The sequence below is a fragment of the Bombina bombina genome, chromosome 1 (genome assembly GCF_027579735.1).
Source record: "Bombina bombina isolate aBomBom1 chromosome 1, aBomBom1.pri, whole genome shotgun sequence".
Lineage (NCBI taxonomy): Eukaryota > Metazoa > Chordata > Amphibia > Anura > Bombinatoridae > Bombina > Bombina bombina.
In genome coordinates, this window is record NC_069499.1 from 159,014,463 (window position 1) to 159,036,329 (window position 21,867).

A 21,867-nucleotide genomic window follows, 5' to 3' on the forward strand; every position below is an offset into this window, starting at 1 on the left:
AATAGGCGTTTAGGCGCATGCACTTGTCTTTAGCCTTCTATGGCAGAATGTTTGCCACTATGTTTGACGTTGCTATAAACATTGTTGCAAACACTGCTGCAAGATGGCTAAAGACACGTACATGCTTCAAAGCTTACGTACTATCACTCTTTAACAAACGATACCAAGAGAACTAAGCAAGATTGATAATAGAAGTAAATTGGAAGGTTGTTTAAAATGTCATGCTTTTAAGCTTAATTTTGACTTTATGGTACCTTTATTTTACACTTGTATTTTTTTTGTAAATTATTTTAAAAAAAAATATATATATATATATATCATGGTGTTCTATCTAGTTTAAATACAAATTTATTCACATATTGCTATGTGTAGTATTGTGTTGGTAAAAAGATAACTAGAAAGAAATTCGCAAAAGGTATAGACATTTAGACATGTCTTTATTTCACCATGAAGAGACAATCCATGGTGTCAGTGTTGCTAAGTCTCTTTGTCAGCCATTTCTCTTAGTAAACTCAAAAGCATGCACTGCCTTTCTGCTTACCCCAAAAAATTGCATGACCTGTAAATGCTTTCTGCTCTCAAAAATACATAAGATGTGTTATTAAACTTAGAAGTTTTAACAAAAATAACAAGAGTTATACTAATATTTTATGTTATAGTGAAAAATTAAATCAAAATCCAGACAGGATTGAAAAATGTTCTAATCTTATCACTCTTCTGGCTTTTTGTTCCCTACAGGAGAAAATAAAAAAACATGTAGCTCAGTTGCTTCTGTTCACAAACAACTATCATCTTAAACTATACATAAGCAAAGCAATAGTTATTGTCATGTGGTGAAAATAAAATAGAGGTTTTCAGCTCGCTGAGAGTACATATAATGCATTAAGGGAGATTATTAGTGGTGCACAAACAATAGGCATATATTGTAATATGGGCTGTTTTCTCTTGTTCACTGTTCCAGATTTCCTCCCCCTTTCTCTCTGGCTGCATGTACTTCATTCATTTAGAAATTTTATTAAGAACAGTTTAATTAACAGAAGGACTCCCGTGGAAAATTACCAATTTTATTTGTTAAACTGTGGGCTTTGATTTTGGATAAATTAATACTGACTTGGTTTTCAATTAAAATAATTCTAATTGATAAGCAGATGATTGTTTTTCCTTGATTTATCAACATCTAATTGCTGTGGGATTCTTTCAAACAAGATGCATTTTCAATTAAAATGAAAATATCTTAACTAAAACATGTTCTAAATATGTTTGTAATGGTTTAAAGAAAATGCTGCAGACAAGGACTACTGTAATCAATTTCAGTGTTTAGATGTGTAATTACATATAGGGATGATTCTGTGCTACAAATATATTTACAGTTGACAGCCTGCTGCATTATGTTGTGAAAATGTTTCTACTGTTTCTTTTTTCATGCTTCATCAGCAACATTTATTTCTCTAAACTTTTACTCTATGAAGAATGTCCGTTATATTCCAGCTCATGGATATCTAACAGCCTTCTTGCAAAAACTACTCAGAATTCCACAATGACTGTTACTTAGTTACTCTATGACCCAACGTGTCTGCAACTGGATTGAACAATCTGTGTGTCTCTGCTCATTTTCAATCTTTTGTTTTTGTCCATGCAATAGCTCCACTATAAATTGGAAGGGCTAAAAGATGAACTCAGGAGGAATAGAGGCTGCGAAACAAGAGTAACTATTACTGATCAAAGGAGCTGCTTCCATTCGCAAAAATATGCTTTGCGCTATGAGTTTGAGCTCCTTAATATACTTTGTGAAGATTCCTGACTTTCATTTTACTTCCTTAGCGCTGTCTTTCCACTAACATTTTTCTCTTATTAGCTTTTTATCTTGTGTACTCGGATATATGTTTTTCCACACTAGTTCTTTACTAGACTATTTATTTGTTTACTTTTTGTGTTTTTTCTAGTTTCATTCCACAGTTCAAAACTAGTTTATTTGAAGCACTTCCCGTCACTGTTCTGTTTCTCATGTGTATTATCATTCTGTACCATAACTGTTCATCATTAGTAGGAGGTTCTATTGTGTAGGTTCGATTGTCTGCATAGCTCATAATCTGCTCATTACCTTTTGTCTGTCCTGGCTTTTGGTTCAGATTTTATCTCCAAATTAAAACTGATTAAATGTAGTATAGGAATTCCGGCATATAATATAAACATTACCCGAAGCTGCACTTTAGTCACATTTCTTTTACGATTAAATAATAACTCCATAATTTACTACATAATTCTAGGCACATTTAGACCCTGGTTTTACTACACAGAGACCAACACTCTTGGAGGGCAGTGATTGGACATATTTAATACAGTTAAATGATTAGTAACTGTAAATACTAAGGTTATTTGGCAGAGCTTTACCTAGGTTTAATTTTAATTGGATATAATACCCCTGGGTCATCTTGACGTTCCTTATAACATTTTATTTTCAGTGGTCATAGCACTTGGCTATTCACAAATAAAGGACTATTAATATAGTATATTTGCATAATCAACAGATGCATAAAAAATAATTTCAAATGAGTAGTTGATTTTTTTTTTTTCTGACAAATTTCAAAGGTAATTCAATTGTCCTGTCCACTGTATCATGCGACAGTCACCATCCAATCACAACATGCATAAACCTATATACTGTGAATTCTTGCACATGCTCAGGAGCTGGTGCCTCTGAAAGAGTGCATATAAAAATATGTTTTGATAATGGAACTGAAGTGGAAAGGTTTTTTTAATTGCACACACTATCTGAACCATGAAAGTTTAATTTTGACTTAAAGGGCCAGTAAACCTAAAAAATAATGTTATATAATTCTGCACTATGTGCAGAATTATATAACATTATATTAGTGTTAGTTTTTTATTACATATATATCCAGTGATTTTTTATAAAAAGAAGAGGGTTTACCAGACCCACCCTCTGTGCTCTACTGAGCGGGTCTGGTTTTCCCTCAGAGCGCGTCGGGTCAGCTGTTTAGTCACAGCCCGGCCCGACCGAACCATTACATTCAATGCAGCTCGCTCCTGCTGTCACAACATGCATAAACCTATATACTGTGAATTGTTGCACATGCTCAGGAGCTGGTGCCTCTGAAAGAGTGCATATAAAAATATGTTTTGATAATGGAACTGAAGTGGAAAGGTTTTTTTTTTTTAATTGCACACTCTATCTGAACCATGAAAGTTTAATTTTGACTTAAAGGGCCAGTAAACCTAAAAAATAATGTTATATAATTCTGTACTATGTGCAGAATTATATAACATTATATTAGTGCTAGTTTTTTATTACAAACATATCCGGTGATTTTTTATAAAAAGAAGAGGGTTTTCCAGACATTCAATGCAGCTCGCTCCTGCTGTCAGACAGAGCAGGAGCGAGCTGCATCCAATGTAATGGCGCGGTCGGGCCGGGCTGTGACTAAACAGCTGGCCCGATGTGCTCTGAGGGAAAACCAGACCCGCTCAGTAGAGCACAGAGGGCGGGTCTGGAAAACCCTCTTCTTTTTATAAAAAAATCACCGGATATATTTGTAATAAAAAACTAGCTCTAATGTAATGTTATATAATTGTGCACTATGTGCAGAATTATATAACATTATTTTTTAGGTTTACTGGCACTTTAAGTGTTCCTTTAAATGGCTACAAGATTTTTGCCTTTAAAAGATATTAATTGTAAAAAACTGTTTACATAGTGCTGTATAAAGTATTTTTGGTATGTTATTTGCTTAACTACTATTTATTCTTAAAGGGACGTAAAACCCATTTTTTTTCTTTCATGATTTAGATAGAACATAACATTTTAAACAACTTTCTAATTAAAGGGACATAATACTCATATGCTAAATCACTTGAAACTGATGCAGTATAACTGTAAAAAGCTGACAGGAAAATATCACCTGAGCATCTCTATGTAAAAAAGGAAGATATTTTACCTCACAATCTCCTCAGCTCAGCAGAGTAAGTTCTGTGTAAAAAGTTATACTCAGCTGCTCCCAGCTGCAGGTAAAAAAATTAAAAAAAATGAAGAAATGAAAAGCAGCCAATCAGCATCAGCAGTGCTGAGGTCATGAACTCTTACTGTGATCTCATGAGATTTGACTTAACTCTCATGAGATTTCATAGTAAGCTTCCTTTACCTGATTGGTGAAATAATATGAGAGTGCACGATGCTAGTCCCTTCAGATGTCCCAGGACAGACACACTAAAATGCTGCTTAGAAATCCTTTACAATGGGATGTGGCTACTGAGGAACTTTTGAGGTAAAATATCTTCCTTTTTTACATAGAGATGTTCAGGTGATATTTTCTAATCAGCTTTTTACAGCTATGCTGCATCACTTTCAAGTGTTTAAACATTTGGGTATTATGGCCCTTTAACTTCTATTATCATATTTTCTTTGTTTTCTTGTTATCCTTATTTAAAAAGCAGAAATGTAAGCTCAAGAGTGTGCACGTGTCTGCAGCAATATATAGCAGCAGTTTTGCAACAATGTTATACATTAGCAGTAACACTAGATGGCAGCACCATTTCCTGTCCTGTAGTGCTTCAGGCATGTGCGCGCTACCTTCCTAGGTATCTCTTTAACAACGAATAACATGAGAATTAAACATTTTTGATAATAGAAGTAAATTGCAAACTTTTTAAAAATGTTATTCTCTATCTGAATAATGAAAAAACATTTTTGTGTTTAATGTCCCTTTAAGTAGTGTTACAAAATGTTCATGTCCATGTGAATAAGATGAGTAGGTTTGAGAATTCGTTGACCAACACAATACCATTTAACACTGGCCACCAAATCTAAAAATCTGAACCAAAAAAAAAAAAAAGACCCCACTTTATAAAGTTGTCAACTTATTTTCATTTTAACAATGTTTTTCCAGGAAGGACAGTCATAAACCACCATTAGTCGCAACATTATTCTCATATACTGTTCCATTACAGCAAGTAGCCTTTGTTGCTTGGTAGAATTCAACCTGTTGTGTGGATGTACATTTCTGCAGTTCATGGACAGGCTTCTCCCCTTGTAAAGCTTAATTATAAATGGAAATCATCAATAAGTATTAAAGCCAACTTTTCACATTATTAATTTTGCGCTACAGAATTTTACGGCGTTATACAAATAAATGATAATAAAAATAATTTCATTTTTTATTTTTACACAAAAAAATAGAATATAGATATCAACACATAAATTATGTTACCCCTGTGATAATTTTCCATTAACCCTGTATTGCATTGTGATCATTTATACAATTCACAGTCAAAACTTAACTTTTTCCTAAATTAACTTTAGAAGTAGTGGGGTTGTATTGTATAAGTACCATTGTTCTTTGAATTTAGCCAGTTTTTAAAATGACTTCCAACAAAAATCACAAGATCTTAGAAACCTGCCCATGGATTGTTTACCTTGCCAGAAGAGTTGCAGCGCATTGCAGAACAATGTGTTCCAGGTCACCATGGCTAAAGTTAGATGTTTATTGTTTGTTACTGCTAATGCTGACACAGTCCCTGCTTTCTTTGCAGGTCCAGTCCAGATGTAGCAGCAAGGAGAACATTCTTAGAGCTAGTAAGTAAAAATTAAAGATTTGTATTAGATGTCTATTTCTTTGTATCTGTTACACATGCAATGTATACGTCTTGATTAATGATACATTTAAAAAGTGTTAATCAGAATCTACAACATATATACAATTATTACTCTTTAACTGTTAATGACGACATGTGGTCATCATTCGCTCAATGGGCTCCATTTATTAATCAGTGGATGCTGTTTCGAAGCCCCACAAAAATCCGCTGCTCCTAAACTTGTCCACCACCTTTGATTGACAGCCCCTGCAAAAGGTCTATTGGCCGCCAGTGAACAGGGGGCAGAATTGCACAAGCACCAGAAATGCTTGTGCCATGTTAAATGCTGACAGCGTATGCTGTCAGCATTTAGCAAGGACGAGCGGACATGATTCGCTGCAGCGAATTGTGTCCGGTCGACATTTAATAAATCTACCCCAATGACTTAATTGCGGATATAAATCATGTGTCGTCAACCGGGGGGGCACTTTCAGAGCTAATCGCCACCTTCCCACAGTTACAGGCTCATATGAGTTGGCCTAGGTTTCAACACTGCCTAGGCAATCTGGCAATGCTGGTGACATCACCTTGCATAGGCATGGTGATGTCATCTACCTGTAAACCAGGAAGTACTTCATAGAGCTTAAGGAAGCTGCATGTGGGGGAGTTAAGTATTTAAATCCCTCGAATACAGCTCCCTTAAGCCCTAGAAACCCCCAAGACCCACTGCTTGAAAGGAGTATACAGTGTAAACACATTCTTTTAAAAAATGCACACGTTGTAACTAAGACCCCTTGTTTTAAAAGCCCTCTTTAAAATACAGCCCCTATGTAGGTTTTAATAGACAGGTGATCACTTTAGTAATAATGATTACCTGACGTGCATTTATTTGCGTAGATGCTCACTGGAATCCCTATGTGTGCATCAAATGTTCTATAACTATACAAAAAGTCCCTTATTTATAAAAGGTTCAAAAAAGACATACACACAAACTATGTTTGTTGTACACTACTAATGTGTCATGATATATACATTAAATAATGGTATAGTTTGAATCTGCTGGGTCTTCTAAAAGAAACACAATATGTTGGCTTTTCACTGAAATTGGCCTACATTAATTGTTACTGTGTACTGCATCTAGAAACTCCAAAACAGCTCAGCACAGGGGTGAAACTGACCCACCAGTTAAGGGGTTAAACAGTTGATCTGCCACCAGAAAGGAAAAATGTACAAAGTAAAGTAGGAGAGGAAATGGAACAGATAGAGGGGTAGAAGGTTTTATAGGGGTAGTGTAGAAGCGGCCACTCCAAACTCTCCAGCCTTCAACAGCTCCACCTGATGACGTCACAGACGCCGCTGTAACTTCGGGCAAAGCGGGCAAAAGCAAACTTGTGGTGACTGGGTGCAATGCCTAAGCGGCAACGAATCTATTGTCATCCACAGCAATAAATGTATAAAAAAGGCAGCACCAGCATTGAAATGGAACAAAAAACTTTATTCCAAAAAGGCTTAACAAGTGTGACACGGAATGAACGTCTGACGCGTTTCACGCCCCCTAGTGGTCTCTGATGAAACGCCACTAGGGGGCGTGAAACGCGTCAGACGTTCATTCCGTGTCACACTTGTTAAGCCTTTTTGGGATAAACGTTTTTTGTTCAATTTCAATGCTGGTGCTGCCTTTTTTATACATTTATAGAAGGTTTTATAAACAGCTTCAGATTCTAAAGTGTAATTGTAAAAATAGAGATATAGGAGGAATGAGTGTACTGACCACCCTGCTACAATTTAAACAAATATTTAGCTAAAATGAGAAAATGCTCCATATTTGTTTTCAATGTTTGTTGTACAAATTATCATGAAATTAATTTATGTTGCACTAGTTGATTAGCCTGCCCAGAGGGCAGTCTATGTGTGAAAAAATAAACAACACTATGCCAAATAAAAAAATTAAACCTAATCCCTATGAAAATAAAAAGCCCCCTCAAAATAAAAACACCCCCTAATCTAAGAATAAACTACCAAAAGCCCTTAAAATTAACAAAGACCCCCAAACAATAAGACCTCCCACCAACCAAAACCCCAAAATAAAAAAAACTTTAACACTAATAAACCTAAACTACCCATTGCCCCTAAAGGGACATTTGTATGGGCATTGCCCTTAAAAGGGCATTTAGCCCTTTTTCACTGCCCTTTAAAGGGCATTCAGCTCTTTTGCAAATTGCCCAATAAACCATAATCTAAAAAAACAAAAAAAACAAAAACATAAAACAAAAACTCAAGGAACAACTAGTAAAAAAGATCACCCAGATACTAGTAAGAGGCGCCTAGAGCTAATTAAAATACAATAGCACAAATATTACAATGAGACAGGAGTATACAAAAATAAATGGATATACAGACTTGATAGTCCAATTAATAGTAATCAATGGTATGACAGTCTTGTCCATGCAATCCCAGGTCTAAAAGATGCAAATCCAGAGCAATAGGCCGCTCCTCCAGGGTGTCGTGCCAAAACACAGGATAAGATGATCTAAAAAAGGGGAAATAGAGGGCGCCACATGGTGCAAATCAAAACAACTTTAGATATGATAGCAGAGAAGCTAAAGAATCTTACTCACAAAGTGTAGAGCACTGATGTGCAATACAAGCAGTCCGGAACCACTAGTCATCCGGTAGACCTAATGGAAATGTAGTCAGTGGAATCCTCGTCTCGCCAGGGAGAGTCCAGGGATACCAGAGGAAAGATGGGTCAGTATAGGCCAATATGGTAATGATTAGCCTGCAGGGTCCAGGTCCCTCTCAAATGGAGCCAGAAATCCAGATGATGCAAAATGTTGAAGTCACGTAAGTGAATAGGCAGCAGATGGAGAGTTTAAAATATTAGAAATTTATTACAATAATTTAAAACAGCGTTTCTCAGTGTAAAACACTGTTTCATCAGGCCTGATTCATTGTAACTTGTCATTCAATTAAAAAATTATAATTTCATTTATAACATTTACAAAAATAAAATGTAAAATATATATATATTGTCATAGCCATATTACAGTTTTGTTTTGTTTTTAAGTAGATTTTCCTATTATATTGTTTATTAAAGGGACAGTCTACTTGAAAAATCTTTGTTACTGGCAACTAGTTTGCCAGTAATAACTTACTGCACTTTTTTCTGTAGTGTACAGGCCCACCTCCCCCCTCCAACCAATATGTTTTCTGTATTGTTGGGACCCATCCCTCCCTCTCCCCTGCCAAACTAGTTTTGCTGTAGTATAGGGACCCGTCGCCCCTTCCCCCCTCCCGTGATAGCCCTCTCACCCGCCTCCCTCCATCCCACCAGCACCAACGCAAGATCGATACAGACAGTGTCACTGTCTGTAATGATTAGCAATATGGCTTCATATGAAGGCAGATAACTTCTGTTCCCAGGTTGTGGCTCCTGTTGTCAAAGCTGATACTACGCCCACACAGTACCCTGGGAAATGTACTATGTGACATAGTACTACATCCATTTGGCTCAAGGGGTGAACAAAGGATACAAGTTTTGATAAGTCTCCTAAATCAGTGTGCTTTATATGAACCAAGAAATTTTGATATTTGACTTTCATTTTTTAAAAATAGTTTGGATATAACCATTATATTTAAAATATTTATTTAGTTTCTCCCACATATTTCATTCTTTATTTGACTGTTCCTGTCCCTAATCCCTCTTCTACTCGAGGAACACTGCTAGTTCTGAGGACAAATACTAGATTTCAACTAAGGGTTCAATGTACCGAACCCTGCATCTTACGTTCTCCGCCAACTCTGTGTTGGTGGATAGAAATCGCTCTGAAAACATTTGTTCTGGGTGATTGACAGACCCTTTACAAGAGAAGGAACAGCATTACACACACAAAGGGCAGCATGTATGACATACTTGTGTGTGTAATACAGCAAAGTCAAGCAGACAGGTTCTCAAGTTGGCAACCTTGTCGCCCCAGCTTCATAAGTGGGCCCCTAAGTATTATAAATGGCTCTAAAATCGAGCACTGAATATATAAAAAAACAAGTTTAACGATTCAAACATTCAAAATAACAGTGGGAAAAGAGAAATTATAATCAAGTTAATAAATAAAACTGATCAAATCTCCAAAAATGGTGATGAATATATATATATGTTCCAAGGTAATTTTGCACTCCAGTAACTAACTCAGTTATGCAGCTGCCAGGGTACAAAGTCAAAAGCAATGCAATTCTCCAGGAAGAGACTACACTCACTGGGCTTGGATAAAAAATAGCTTTTGTTTAACACAGGTTAAATAGGGAATAGAGCATGACGTTTCGATGCCCTACTGGCATCTTTATCAAATGTCCCCAAATATTTAGAATAGCAACATTTGAGAAAGATGCCAGTAGGCCATCGAAACGTCATGCTCTATTCCCTATTTAACCTGTGTTAAATAAAAGCTATTTTTTTATACAAGTACAGTGAGTGCAGTCTCTTCCTGGAAAACTATATATACTGTGTGTGTGTGTATGTATATATATATATATATATATATATATATATATATATATATATATATATATATGACCATGATAAATTGAACCAACAAGCTTTATATATGGAAATATACTATATGACATACATGAACTAACACCCTCTAGTGGGGAAAAACTGTCAACATTCATTCAGATAAGAGGCCGTCTTCAAGGTCTAAGAAATTAACATATGAACCTCCTAAGTTTAGCTTTCAACTAAGAATACCAAGAGAACAAAGCAAAATTGGTGATAAAAGTAAATTAGAAATTTGTTTAAAATTACAAGCCCTATCTGAACCATGAAAGTTTATTTTGGACTAGACTGACCCTTTAATACTGTTAGTGCTTAGGCTGTTATGTGTCACCTTACATACCTTCTGGTAATTGCCATGCTTTAAAAAAAGCGCTGACACAATTCCAGCACTTGTGTTGGACTCTTATTAGGCATAAACATGTACCATGCTTGACATGCCTCTGAAAGGCAATATTTGGAGCATGAGGTTATTGTGTTGTCTGAACTGGAAAGTGTGAAATTCCTCTCATATCCACTATGATAAGGAAAGGTATGTTCTATGGTGTCCTAGTTACAAACAAGCAAATTTCATTGCATTTCACATATCACCCCGGCTGTTAAAGACATTTTCAATATTCAGGAGTAGCACTTCCTACTACCTAAAAATAAATAAGTAATATACTGGAATGCTTCAGCTTCTTGAATCTCTTGTTTCCCATGCCCTATTTAAAGTATTATAGACTAAATGAGAAAAAGCTATAAAGCATTTTCTTGTTTCTTACTAATTGATATTATACCCTGTGGCATCAGTTTCTGAACATATATGTGCCATCTCTTGTTATTGTTTTTCGTTACTAGCAGAAAAATAATGAAATGATGAATTTCCTAATAGATGCTGCTGCCATAGTCACAGACCCTATGGTCAGGAAATAAAGAGTAATTTAAAGAGACCCTTTTATGTTTTAAGGCGTCGTTAATCACCTCTGCTTCCCATTTCCTTTATAAATAAACACTTTACAATCTCAGCAGAGCTTAAATGGTCAGTCTAGTAAAAATGAAACGTTCGTGATTCAGCTTTCCAATTTACTTTTATAATAAGATTTTCTTTATTCTCTTGGTATTCTTAGTTGAAAGCTAAACCTAGGTAGGCTCATATGCTAATTTCTAAGCCCTTGAAGGCAGTCTCTTATCGGGGCATTTTGACAGTTTTTTACAGCTAGGGGGCATTAGTTCATGTTTGCCCTATTGATAACATTGCACTCACGCACATGGGGGCCCATTTATCAAAGGGCTTGCGGACCTGATCCGACACTGCGGATCAGGTCCGCAAGACCTCGCTAAATGCGGAGAGCAATACGCTCTCCGCATTTAACATTGCACCAGCAGCTCACAACAGCTGCTGGTGCAACGCCGCCCCCTGCTGACTCGCGGTCAATCGGCCGCCAGCAGGGAGGTGTCAATCAACCCGATCGTATTCGATCGGGTTGATTTCCGGCGATTTCTGTCCGCCTGCTCAGAGCAGGCGGACAGGGTTATGGAGCAGCGGTCTTTAGACCGCTGCTTCATAACTTGTGTTTCTGGCGAGTCTGAAGACTCGCCAGAAACACGGCCCTTTAAGCTCCATACGGAGCTTGATAAATGGGCCTGATGGAGTTACCTAGGAGTCAGCACTGATTGGCTAAAATGCATGTCTGGCAAAAGAACTGAAATAAGAGGGCAGTCTGCAGAGGCCTAGATACAAGGTAATCAAAGCGGGTCTAAAGTTTATTAATATAACCATGTTGGTTATGCAAAACTGGGGTATGGGTAATAAATTGATTATCTATTTTTTTAAACAATAACAATTCTGGAGTAGACTGTCCCTTTATGGAAATGATATGTCAGGCATACACTCTCCATCAATGTTAAACATAGTACCTCAAAGGTGTGGACTATCTGTTCCAATGGTCGATCTGCTTGTGCATCTGCCACATATGCTTGTGTTCCCATAGGAGCAGCCTTATATGGGTCTCATGTTCTGAGAACATTGCATCTTAAACTTAAGTAAAGCCCAGTGTTTCATACTGTAGTAATGGTGAGTCTATGCTGTACATTTTGAAGTATGCAGCATTATGTGTGTGTATATACATATATATATATATATATATATATATATATATATATATATATATATTTAAATCAAAAGAGGAAAAGGCTTGCTCAAAATTATGACGACTTTTATTGATAGAAAGACAGCATATAAAATCCCAAAACGGCACTAAAGCACTATAAAAAAAAAGTGAAGACCTCAGGCGGGTTATCCTCTAACGTGTTTCAGCTTTACCCAGCCTTAATCATAGACATATTAACCCTTGATGGAACAACACCTTTTGTACACAGTCTTTAATTTCTATTGGTTTCTGCAGTCCTGTCAATTAGCCAACCCTAGAATGTGAAAACAGTGATTGCCATTTATAGCTACAGTATATGTACAGTAAATATATAGATGTAGGATTCATTTATCAAATATACAAAAAGAATGTCTAACACTTGGAAAAAGGAAATATAGGAAGCAATGTTAGACAGAATATTTTATATGCACTATGGATATACATATATGCAAATATATATTTATATATATATATATATATATATATATAAATACTCAAAAAAAAGCATCAGGGAGAGAGACATGGGACCATAAAAAACTTTGACTGTAGCAGAGGGAGGGAAAAAAGGTTGGAGCTTCTCAGTTAGCCCTGAGGGAGCCTCCAGGAGGAGGGAAGATAAGGAAGAGACAGGAATTTGTTCCACTTTGCTACTGCAGTTAGCAAGGTAAGAATTATAGAACGTGGCTCTACTCACTGATGATCAGCTATACATAATTTCCTTCTTCCTTGTGCATGGCTGATTTGCTTGTGAAAATGTCTGTCAGACAATAGCATGCCTTTAAAACAAGATGATGTTAGTTTACAGAGGTGGATCACTGAGCAGATTTGAGGAACTACCTAACTCCGATATTTTACCTGCTTTTGTCTTCTGCAATTGTGCCACAGTGTTCAGTAAAATTCATATGAACATCAGTGGCCATTTTTATACGCTGCCCTGTGAACCATGTTTTGTATCCTGTTACCTCAGCAACAGCAATAGATTACATAGTTACTATTTGTTTGATGGCAGTAGTCTAAGATTGTATTCCCTTGTCCAGGTTCCACAAGACAGTCAAAGGGCTTATGATAAATATTTTTTCTTATCAGGCCAAATGTTGGTAAGGGAAAGATGGACACACCCACGTAAGTTTTCTACAGCTAAATTTGTGTTTAACAGGCACCAATCTGGGTGCAAAGTAGTCCAGGCGTCAGCCTTACCCTAAAACCTGTAGCTGCTCTTGCACACATAAACCATCAAAATGTTTTCTTGAAACAATGCTGTCAAAAAAAGTTTGCATTGTATCCTGTATGCTTTTTTCACATTTCAAGTCTTTAAAACTGCCAGCCAAATTATTTTAGCTGCTATTCCATTCAGTCAGTCTACAAGAAAATCCTTTAGAAATAGGGAAATCAAGACATATTTTCATGTCTGTCTTGTAGATTATTTTTTTTAAACCTATATACTGGAAGCAGAGATCTTGAAGCATTTACTGTAGATGGAAGAGTGATCCTACTGAAATTCAACCTAGAATCATTGACCAAATTAAATGACTAGTCAAGCCAAGCAGCTTGTGGCTTCAAACAAGCCACAAAGGATTTTGTTCTTAGTTCTAGTATTTCCACAATTACTGTTCAGTTATCCAGTTCCCAATCTTCAATCTAAAGTTCGGTTCTATTTACAGTGCTTAAATAGTTCTGTACAGATTTATGGTTTGGTTACTGAATTCTTGATGTTTAAACATGAGGTGTCTGATGGCAGTCTAGTTTTTTCAAAATAATAATAAGAATTTAATATTCACAAGACCTATCTAGCTATATATATACAGGTATACCTCACTTTACAGCGCTTCGCTAATACAGCGCTTTGTGGAGCTGAAGGTCAACCTCCAAGGATTTTGAAACAGTGCTGTATTCATCCTGAGATTGCGAGAAAAGTGACTGGCACGATTTTGTTATGCTTAGTTCACTCTGTTTACAGCATTACAGTGCAATCTGTGTCTCAGTGCTATTGTCTGGCAAATTGTACTACAGTAATTGTCACTATTTTACAGGTACAGTGTTTATTGAATACTGTGCTGTGCTAGTGTTAAACTAAACGTAGCACTATTGCACCCCTAATATAAGTTAGTTCAAACACGTTTTCAAGTTTTTAAACACACTGGCAAGTGAAAAGAAAGCTAAAACTGCCTTGTTTCACTTTCAGGCGGTTTTCACTTTACAGCGGGGCTCCGGTCCCTAACCCGCTGTATGAGCGGGGTATACCTGTATATATATATATATATATATATATATATATATATATATTATCCGTTTCTAGAGTTTCTCCACTATGGCATAACTTTTCTTTGAATGTTTAGGTATCTGCTTTGTAACTATTACAGTGGAAAATACGTCTTCTCTCAGATGTAACTTCCTTTCAAGCTCTTTAAATAAATCATTCAAATTTCATGTATTGTATTCCTATTTGGGGCTCGAAAGCTTTCCAGCATCACCCATGAACCTGTTCATAAATCTGAACTTCTATTCAAAATTATTTTATCAATGTCCATTTCCACATCTACAAATGTGTTTTAAATTGAATCTTCACATTGTGTACCTTTTTAGTTTTTGAAAGTTTAGGTTTTTTAGGACAGTACCGTATTTCAGTAGGTAATTATCAAAGCATTCTTACTGAGATTGTTGTTCAGTCACGTTTGATGTACTTCATGCAGTTAGAGCCATAAAGTACCAAAATCTTTTCACAGGCTGATAAATTATGTTTCTTTTTTGTGGTGCAAGACTAGAACAGAATGTTTTTGTCAAGCTATTATGGCCAGTTGCATTCATTTTCTGTTTTTATGGTTTAATGAGTTCAGAAAAAAAAACGTTTATAATGCTGAATCTCAATCCACCACAGCTATGACTTCTTTGTGACCTATTAAAGGGACAGTCTACTACAGAATGTTAATTGTTTATTAATATACATAATCCCTTTATTACCCATTCCCCAGTTTTGCATAACCAACACAGTTATTTTAATATACGTTTTACCTCTGTGATTACATTTTATCTAAGCCTCTGCAGACTGCCCCTTATTTCAGTTCTTTTGACAGACATGCATTTTAGCCAATCAGTGCTGACTCCTATGTAACTCCACAGGAGTGAGCACAATGTTATCTATATGGCACACATGAACTCACTATCTGTAAAAAATAAACTGTCAAAATCCACTGAGATTAGAGGGTTCTTAGAAGTTAGCATATGAGTCTACCTAGTTTTAGCTTTCAACACATACCATACCAACATACATACCAAGAGAACAAAGCAAATTTGATGATAAAAGTAAATTGGAGCAGTTGTTTAAAATTGCATGCCCTATCTGAACCATGAAAGTTGAATTTTGACTAGACTGTTCCTTTAATGATTAACTATCCTTTGAGCATAATTTTTATATATTTTGGACCAGATTACCAGTAGAGCGCAAATATTTGCATGCAATCGATAAGGAATTTATTGCGAGTGTTTGTGCTCGTCAGCCTTTTCTCGAGTATTACGAGTTGAAAGTAAACGTGATCGCAAACACGATTTACGCTAGAATGATAACTGCAACTTAAGAGCTCTGGTTAAGTGTTTCACAAAAACGAAAAAGTTGCACAAAACACATAAAAAATACATTACAACGTATAGTTACACTCATAACACTAATAAAAAATATTAATAAAAAATATTGCACACAAAAGTTATAAAAGCTCAAAGATATGAGATCTCAGGTGTTAGAAAAAAAGGCAGGCAAATGGCTTTAACATAAAGATTCATACAAATATATCTTTAGACATGTATATGTATGTATCTATGTTATTATTATTATTATTATCGGTTATTTGTAGAGCGCCAACAGATTCTGCAGCGCTATAAACATAGGCGGAATACAAAGAAACATTTATAGGGATCAGACAGGTAGAGGGCCCTGCCAAGAGTCACACTGTTGTAGTTGGCTCTAAATAAGGTGATTTACAAACAGCATGGCTCTTAGGCTTACATGCTAAGGGGCTTCAAGGGGATAGCAATGGAGGAGAGGAAACGGTATAAAGAAAGGTTAGTGTAGGTTGTAGGCATCCCTGAACAGTAGAGTGTTTAGGGAGCGCTTGGAGTTTTCAAAACAAGGGGAGAGTCTTGTGGAGCGAGGCAGAGAGTTCCACAAGATGGGAGCCAGTCTGGAGAATTCCTGTAAGCGGGAGTTTGAGGAGGTAACGAGAGGAGGAGAGTAGGAGGTCATGAGCAGAGTGAAGGTGACGGGAGGGAGAGTATCTGGAGACAAGGTCTGAGATATAGGGGGGAGCAGTGCAGTTGAGGGCTTTGTATGTCAGAGTGGGAATGTTGTGTTTAATCCTGGAGGCAAGAGGAAGCCAGTGAAGGGATTGACAGAGAAGTGCAGCAGATGAAGAATGATGTGTAAGGAAGATGAGCCTGGCAGAGACATTCATTATGGATTGTAAAGGAGCTAGGGGGTAGCTGGGAAGACCAGAAAGGGCAGTGTTGCAGTAATCGAGGCGGGAAAGGATGAGAGATTGGATTACAATTTTAGTTGTGTCTTGTGTAAGGAAATGTCTAATTTTAGAAATGCTTTTAGGGTGGAAGCAGCAGGATTTAGCCAAGGACTTAATGTGAGGAGTGAAAGAAAGATCTAAATCAAGTGTGACCCCAACACATCGGGCATGCGGGGTAGGGTTAATGATGGAGTTGTCGACAGTTATAGAGAGATTGGGGGTGGAGATTTTGGAAGAAGGGGGGAAAATAAGGAGCTAAGTTTTGGAGAGATTTAGCTTGAGGTAGTGAAAGGACATCCCGGAAGAGATGTGAGAAAGACAGTTAGTGACACGGGTTAGCAAGGAAGGAGATAGGTCTGGTGCAGAGAAGTAGATTTGGGTGTCATCGGCATACAAATGATATATTAATGATGACGTGTAGATTGAGAAGAGAAGGGGACAGAGGACAGAGCCTTGCGGTACCCCAACAGAAAGTGGTGACGGGGCAGAGGAGTCCCCAGAGAAGGATACACTAAAGGTAAGGTTTGACAGGTAGGAAGAGAACCATGAGAGGGCTGTGTCACAAATGCTGAAGGATTAGAGGGTTTTGAGCAAAAGAGGGTGGTCAACAGTATCAAAGGCTGCGGACAGATCAAGGAGGATAAGCAAAGAGAAGTGGCCTTTTGATTTTGCTGTAAGTAGGTCGTTGGTGACCCTAACAATTGCAGTCTCTGTGGAGTGATGGGGATGAAATCCAGATAACAGTGGGTCCAGGAGGGAGTTTAATGTAAGGAAATGCATATACTAGCTTTTCGAGAAGCTTTGAGGCAAGAGGGAGTAGGGAAATAGGGCGGTAGTTGGATAGGGAGGTTGGATCAAGAGAAGGTTTTTTGAGGATAGGTATGACCAGTGCATGTTTCAGAGATGTTTCAGAGATGAGGGAAATATACCGGTGCTGAGGGAGAGGTTCAAAATGTGTGGGAGTATAGGGGTAAGGGTAGAAGAGAGGGAGGGGAGCAGCTGTGTGTGGATGGGGACAAGGTGACAGGTAGTGAGGTGAGAGCTCAGTATAAGTGCCGAAACTTCTTCCTCAGTAACAGGGGAGAAAGAGCTAAATATTATGCCTATGTGGGTTGTGGTTGATTGTGAGCGTTTGAGGGGGTGAGAGAATGGAAGTATGTTGAGAGCTGATTTTGTTTCTGATGGAGTCGATTTTGTTATTGAAGTGGCTTGCAAAGTCTTGAGCTGACAGAGAAGTTGTATGTGGGGGCGAGCGGAGAAGAGTATTGAAAGTGGAGAACAGACGTTTTGGGTTTGAAGAAAGAGTTGAGATAAGAGTAGAGTAGAGAAGTAATGTTGCTTAAAGAGATTAAGGGCAGAATAGTAGGAGTTCAAAATGAACTTGTAATGAAGGAAATCAGCTGAACTTCGAGATTTTCTCCAGTGCCGCTTAGCAGTACGGGAACATCTGCGTAGGTACAGTGTCAGAGGAGTATGCCAGGGCTGAGGATGAGTGTGTGATTTCCGAGCAATGGTAAGAGGGGCCAGATTGTCAAGGACCGATGTAAGGGTGGAATTATAGTGGCAGATAGATTGGTCAGGACAGGAGAAGGAGGAGATGGATGAGAGGAGAGGTTCGAGGGAATTAGCAAGCTGTTGCTGATCGTATGACATAATGCTTCTGTGAAGTTTGGTGTGAGGAGTAGTAGGGAGGGATAAGATTTTGCAAATGAGGAGATGATGGTCAGAAAGACGAAAAGGAGAGTTTGGGAAGTTTGAAATAGTGCATCAATAGCTAAAGATCAGGTCAAGGGAGTGACTATGTCTATATACAGTATGTATACATATATATATATATATAATGTGTATATATGTATTTACAAACATATGTACAGATATAAACACATGCATACATATGTACACATATATAGACACACATAAATATAAGTGCATTATAAATCTGTCTATATCTATGCCTATATATAATTTTATATATATATATATATATATATATATATATATAGGTATATATTGTACAAAAAACATCAGATATATGTAGAAAAATGTATTTATAAATAAATAGAACATATGCTTGTATTTGAAGGACATTGAAATGTGAAATATTCATATTTTCATGTCGAGTTAGCACACATGAGAATATGCAAACAGGTTTGCGCGAGAGTGGGGGTTTTTTCCCACTTTTTTTTTCTCCATTGACTTGTGTGGAGGAGTATGTAAACACACATGTGATAGGCTAACTTCGGCTTTTTGTGCTCGTCGGGCTAGCGTGCAAGCGAAAACAGCTTACTTTCAACTCATAATAAAAGCGCAACCAGACTCTCACAAAAAGCTTACTTCTATCGCAATTAACACTCAAGCAGGAGCGTTAATTAGAGCGCCACTTATAATCTGGCGCTTTATTCATTGTTAGCTGTTTGTGAAAGGAAAGTCTTGCAGATTTACTTTTTTCCCTAATATCCATGCATTACATAGTTCTCCACTGACATTGGTTTCGCATTACAGAATGTTGTGTCACAATAATGTAAGAGAAAACATTTGTTCTTATGATATATCAATTTCTTCTTTTTCCAAACATCATCGCATAAAGGTGCACCATCCTTTTTGGAGCAGTTTATGTTCTTCCTTTTTCTCTCTAAATAGTTCTTAGCTGAACTAAATATTGAACTGATGACTTGATATTTGAAAGGAGCCTTGTACATGTCTATGTAGTTTCTATCTAAATCTTGGTGGTTTTAAACTAAGTACCAAATAGTATATAATGCTCTGTAGCTTTAAAAATTAAGAATGATTTATTAGACAGACATATATATTATTTTCTTTCATGTAATTAGCAAGAGTCCATGAGCTAGTGACGTATGGGATATACATTCCTACCAGGAGGGGCAAAGTTTCCCAAACCTCAAAATGCCTATAAATACACCCCTCACCACACCCACAAATCAGTTTTACAAACTTTGCCTCCTATGGAGGTGGTGAAGTAAGTTTGTGCTAGATTCTACGTTGATATGCGCTCCGCAGCAGGTTGGAGCCCGGTTTTCCTCTCAGCGTGCAGTGAATGTCAGAGGGATGTGAGGAGAGTATTGCCTATTTGAATTCAATGATCTCCTTCTACGGGGTCTATTTCATAGGTTCTCTGTTATCGGTCGTAGAGATTCATCTCTTACCTCCCTTTTCAGATCGACGATATACTCTTATTTATATACCATTACCTCTGCTGATTTTCGTTTCAGTACTGGTTTGGCTTTCTACAACATGTAGATGAGTGTCCTGGGGTAAGTAAGTCTTATTTTCTGTGACACTCTAAGCTATGGTTGGGCACTTTTTTATAAGTTCTAAATATATGTATTCAAACATTTATTTGCCTTGACTCAGGATGTTTATTATCCCAAAGTTTCATATTTGGGATAATGCATATGAATAAATCAATTTTTTTCTTACCTTAAAATTTGACTTTTTCCCTGTGGGCTGTTAGGCTCGCGGGGGCTGAAAATGCTTCATTTTATTGCGTCATTCTTGGCGCGGACTTTTTGGGCGCAAATTTTTTTTTCTGTTTCCGGTGTCATACGTGTCGCCGGAAGTTGCGTCATTTTTGACGTTCTTTTGCGCCAAAAGTGTCGGCGTTCCGGATGTGGCGTCATTTTTGGCGCCAAAAGCATTTAGGCGCCAAATAATGTGGGCGTCATTTTTGGCGCTAAAAAAATATGGGAGTCACTATTGTCTCCACATTATTTAAGTCTCATTATTTATTGCTTCTGGTTGCTAGAAGCTTGTTCACTGGCATTTTTTCCCATTCCTGAAACTGTCATTTAAGGAATTTGATCAATTTTGCTTTATATGTTGTTTTTTCTATTACATATTGCAAGATGTCCCACGTTGAAACTGAGTCAGAAGATACTTCTGGAAAATCGCTGCCTGGTGCTGGAGCTACCAAAGCTAAGTGTATCTGCTGTAAACTTATGGTATCTGTTCCTCCAGCTGTTGTTTGTACTGTTTGTCATGACAAACTTGTTAATGCAGATAATATCTCCTTTAGTACTGTTACATTACCTGTTGCTGTTCCGTCAACATCTAATACTCAGAGTGTTCCTGATAACATAAGAGATTTTGTTTCTAAATCCATTAAGAAGGCTATGTCTGTTATTCCTCCTTCTAGTAAACGTAAAAAGTCTTTTAAAACTTCTCATTTTTCAGATGAATTTTTAAATGAACATCATCATTCTGATTCTGATAATGGTTCTTCTGGTTCAGAGGATTCTGTCTCAGAGGTTGATGCTGATAAATCTTCATATTTATTTAAAATGGAATGTATTCGTTCTTTACTTAAAGAAGTCCTAATTGCATTAGAAATTGAGGATTCTGGTCCTCTTGATACTAAATCTAAACGTTTAGATAAGGTTTTTAAATCTCCTGTAGTTATTCCAGAAGTTTTTCCTGTCCCTAGTGCTATTTGTGAAGTAATTTCCAGGGAATGGAATAATTTGGGTAATTCATTTACTCCTTCTAAACGTTTTAAGCAATTATATCCTGTGCCATCTGACAGATTAGAGTTTTGGGACAAAATCCCTAAGGTTGATGGGGCTGTCTCTACTCTTGCTAAGCGTACTACTATTCCTACGGCAGATGGTACTTCCTTTAAGGATCCTTTAGATAGGAAAATTGAATCCTTTCTAAGAAAAGCTTACTTGTGTTCAGGTAATCTTCTTAGACCTGCTATATCTTTAGCGGATGTTGCTGCAGCTTCAACTTTTTGGTTAGAAGCTTTAGCGCAACAAGTAACAGATCATAATTCTCATAGCATTATTATTCTTCTTCAACATGCTAATAATTTTATTTGTGATGCCATCTTTGATATCATTAGAGTTGATGTCAGTTATATGTCTCTAGCTATTTTAGCTAGAAGAGCTTTATGGCTTAAAACTTGGAATGCTGATATGTCTTCTAAGTCTACTCTGCTTTCCCTTTCTTTCCAGGGTAATAAATTGTTTGGTTCTCAGTTGGATTCTATTATCTCAACTGTTACTGGAGGGAAAGGAACTTTTTTACCACAGGATAAAAAATATAAAGGTAAATTTAGGTCTAATATTCGTTTTCG

The 21,867-nt window shown here is 37.0% G+C and overlaps 1 protein-coding gene across 1 annotated transcript in view; it reads left to right on the top strand.

Moving 5' to 3' along the window:
* The window catches only part of GPHN (gephyrin), a 1,061,400-nt gene that overhangs the window by 854,237 nt on the left and 185,296 nt on the right, over positions 1 to 21,867 (top strand). The window contains 1 exon segment of the mRNA XM_053697683.1: positions 5,548 to 5,590. Within this exon segment, the coding sequence (XP_053553658.1) occupies positions 5,548 to 5,590 (43 nt within the window).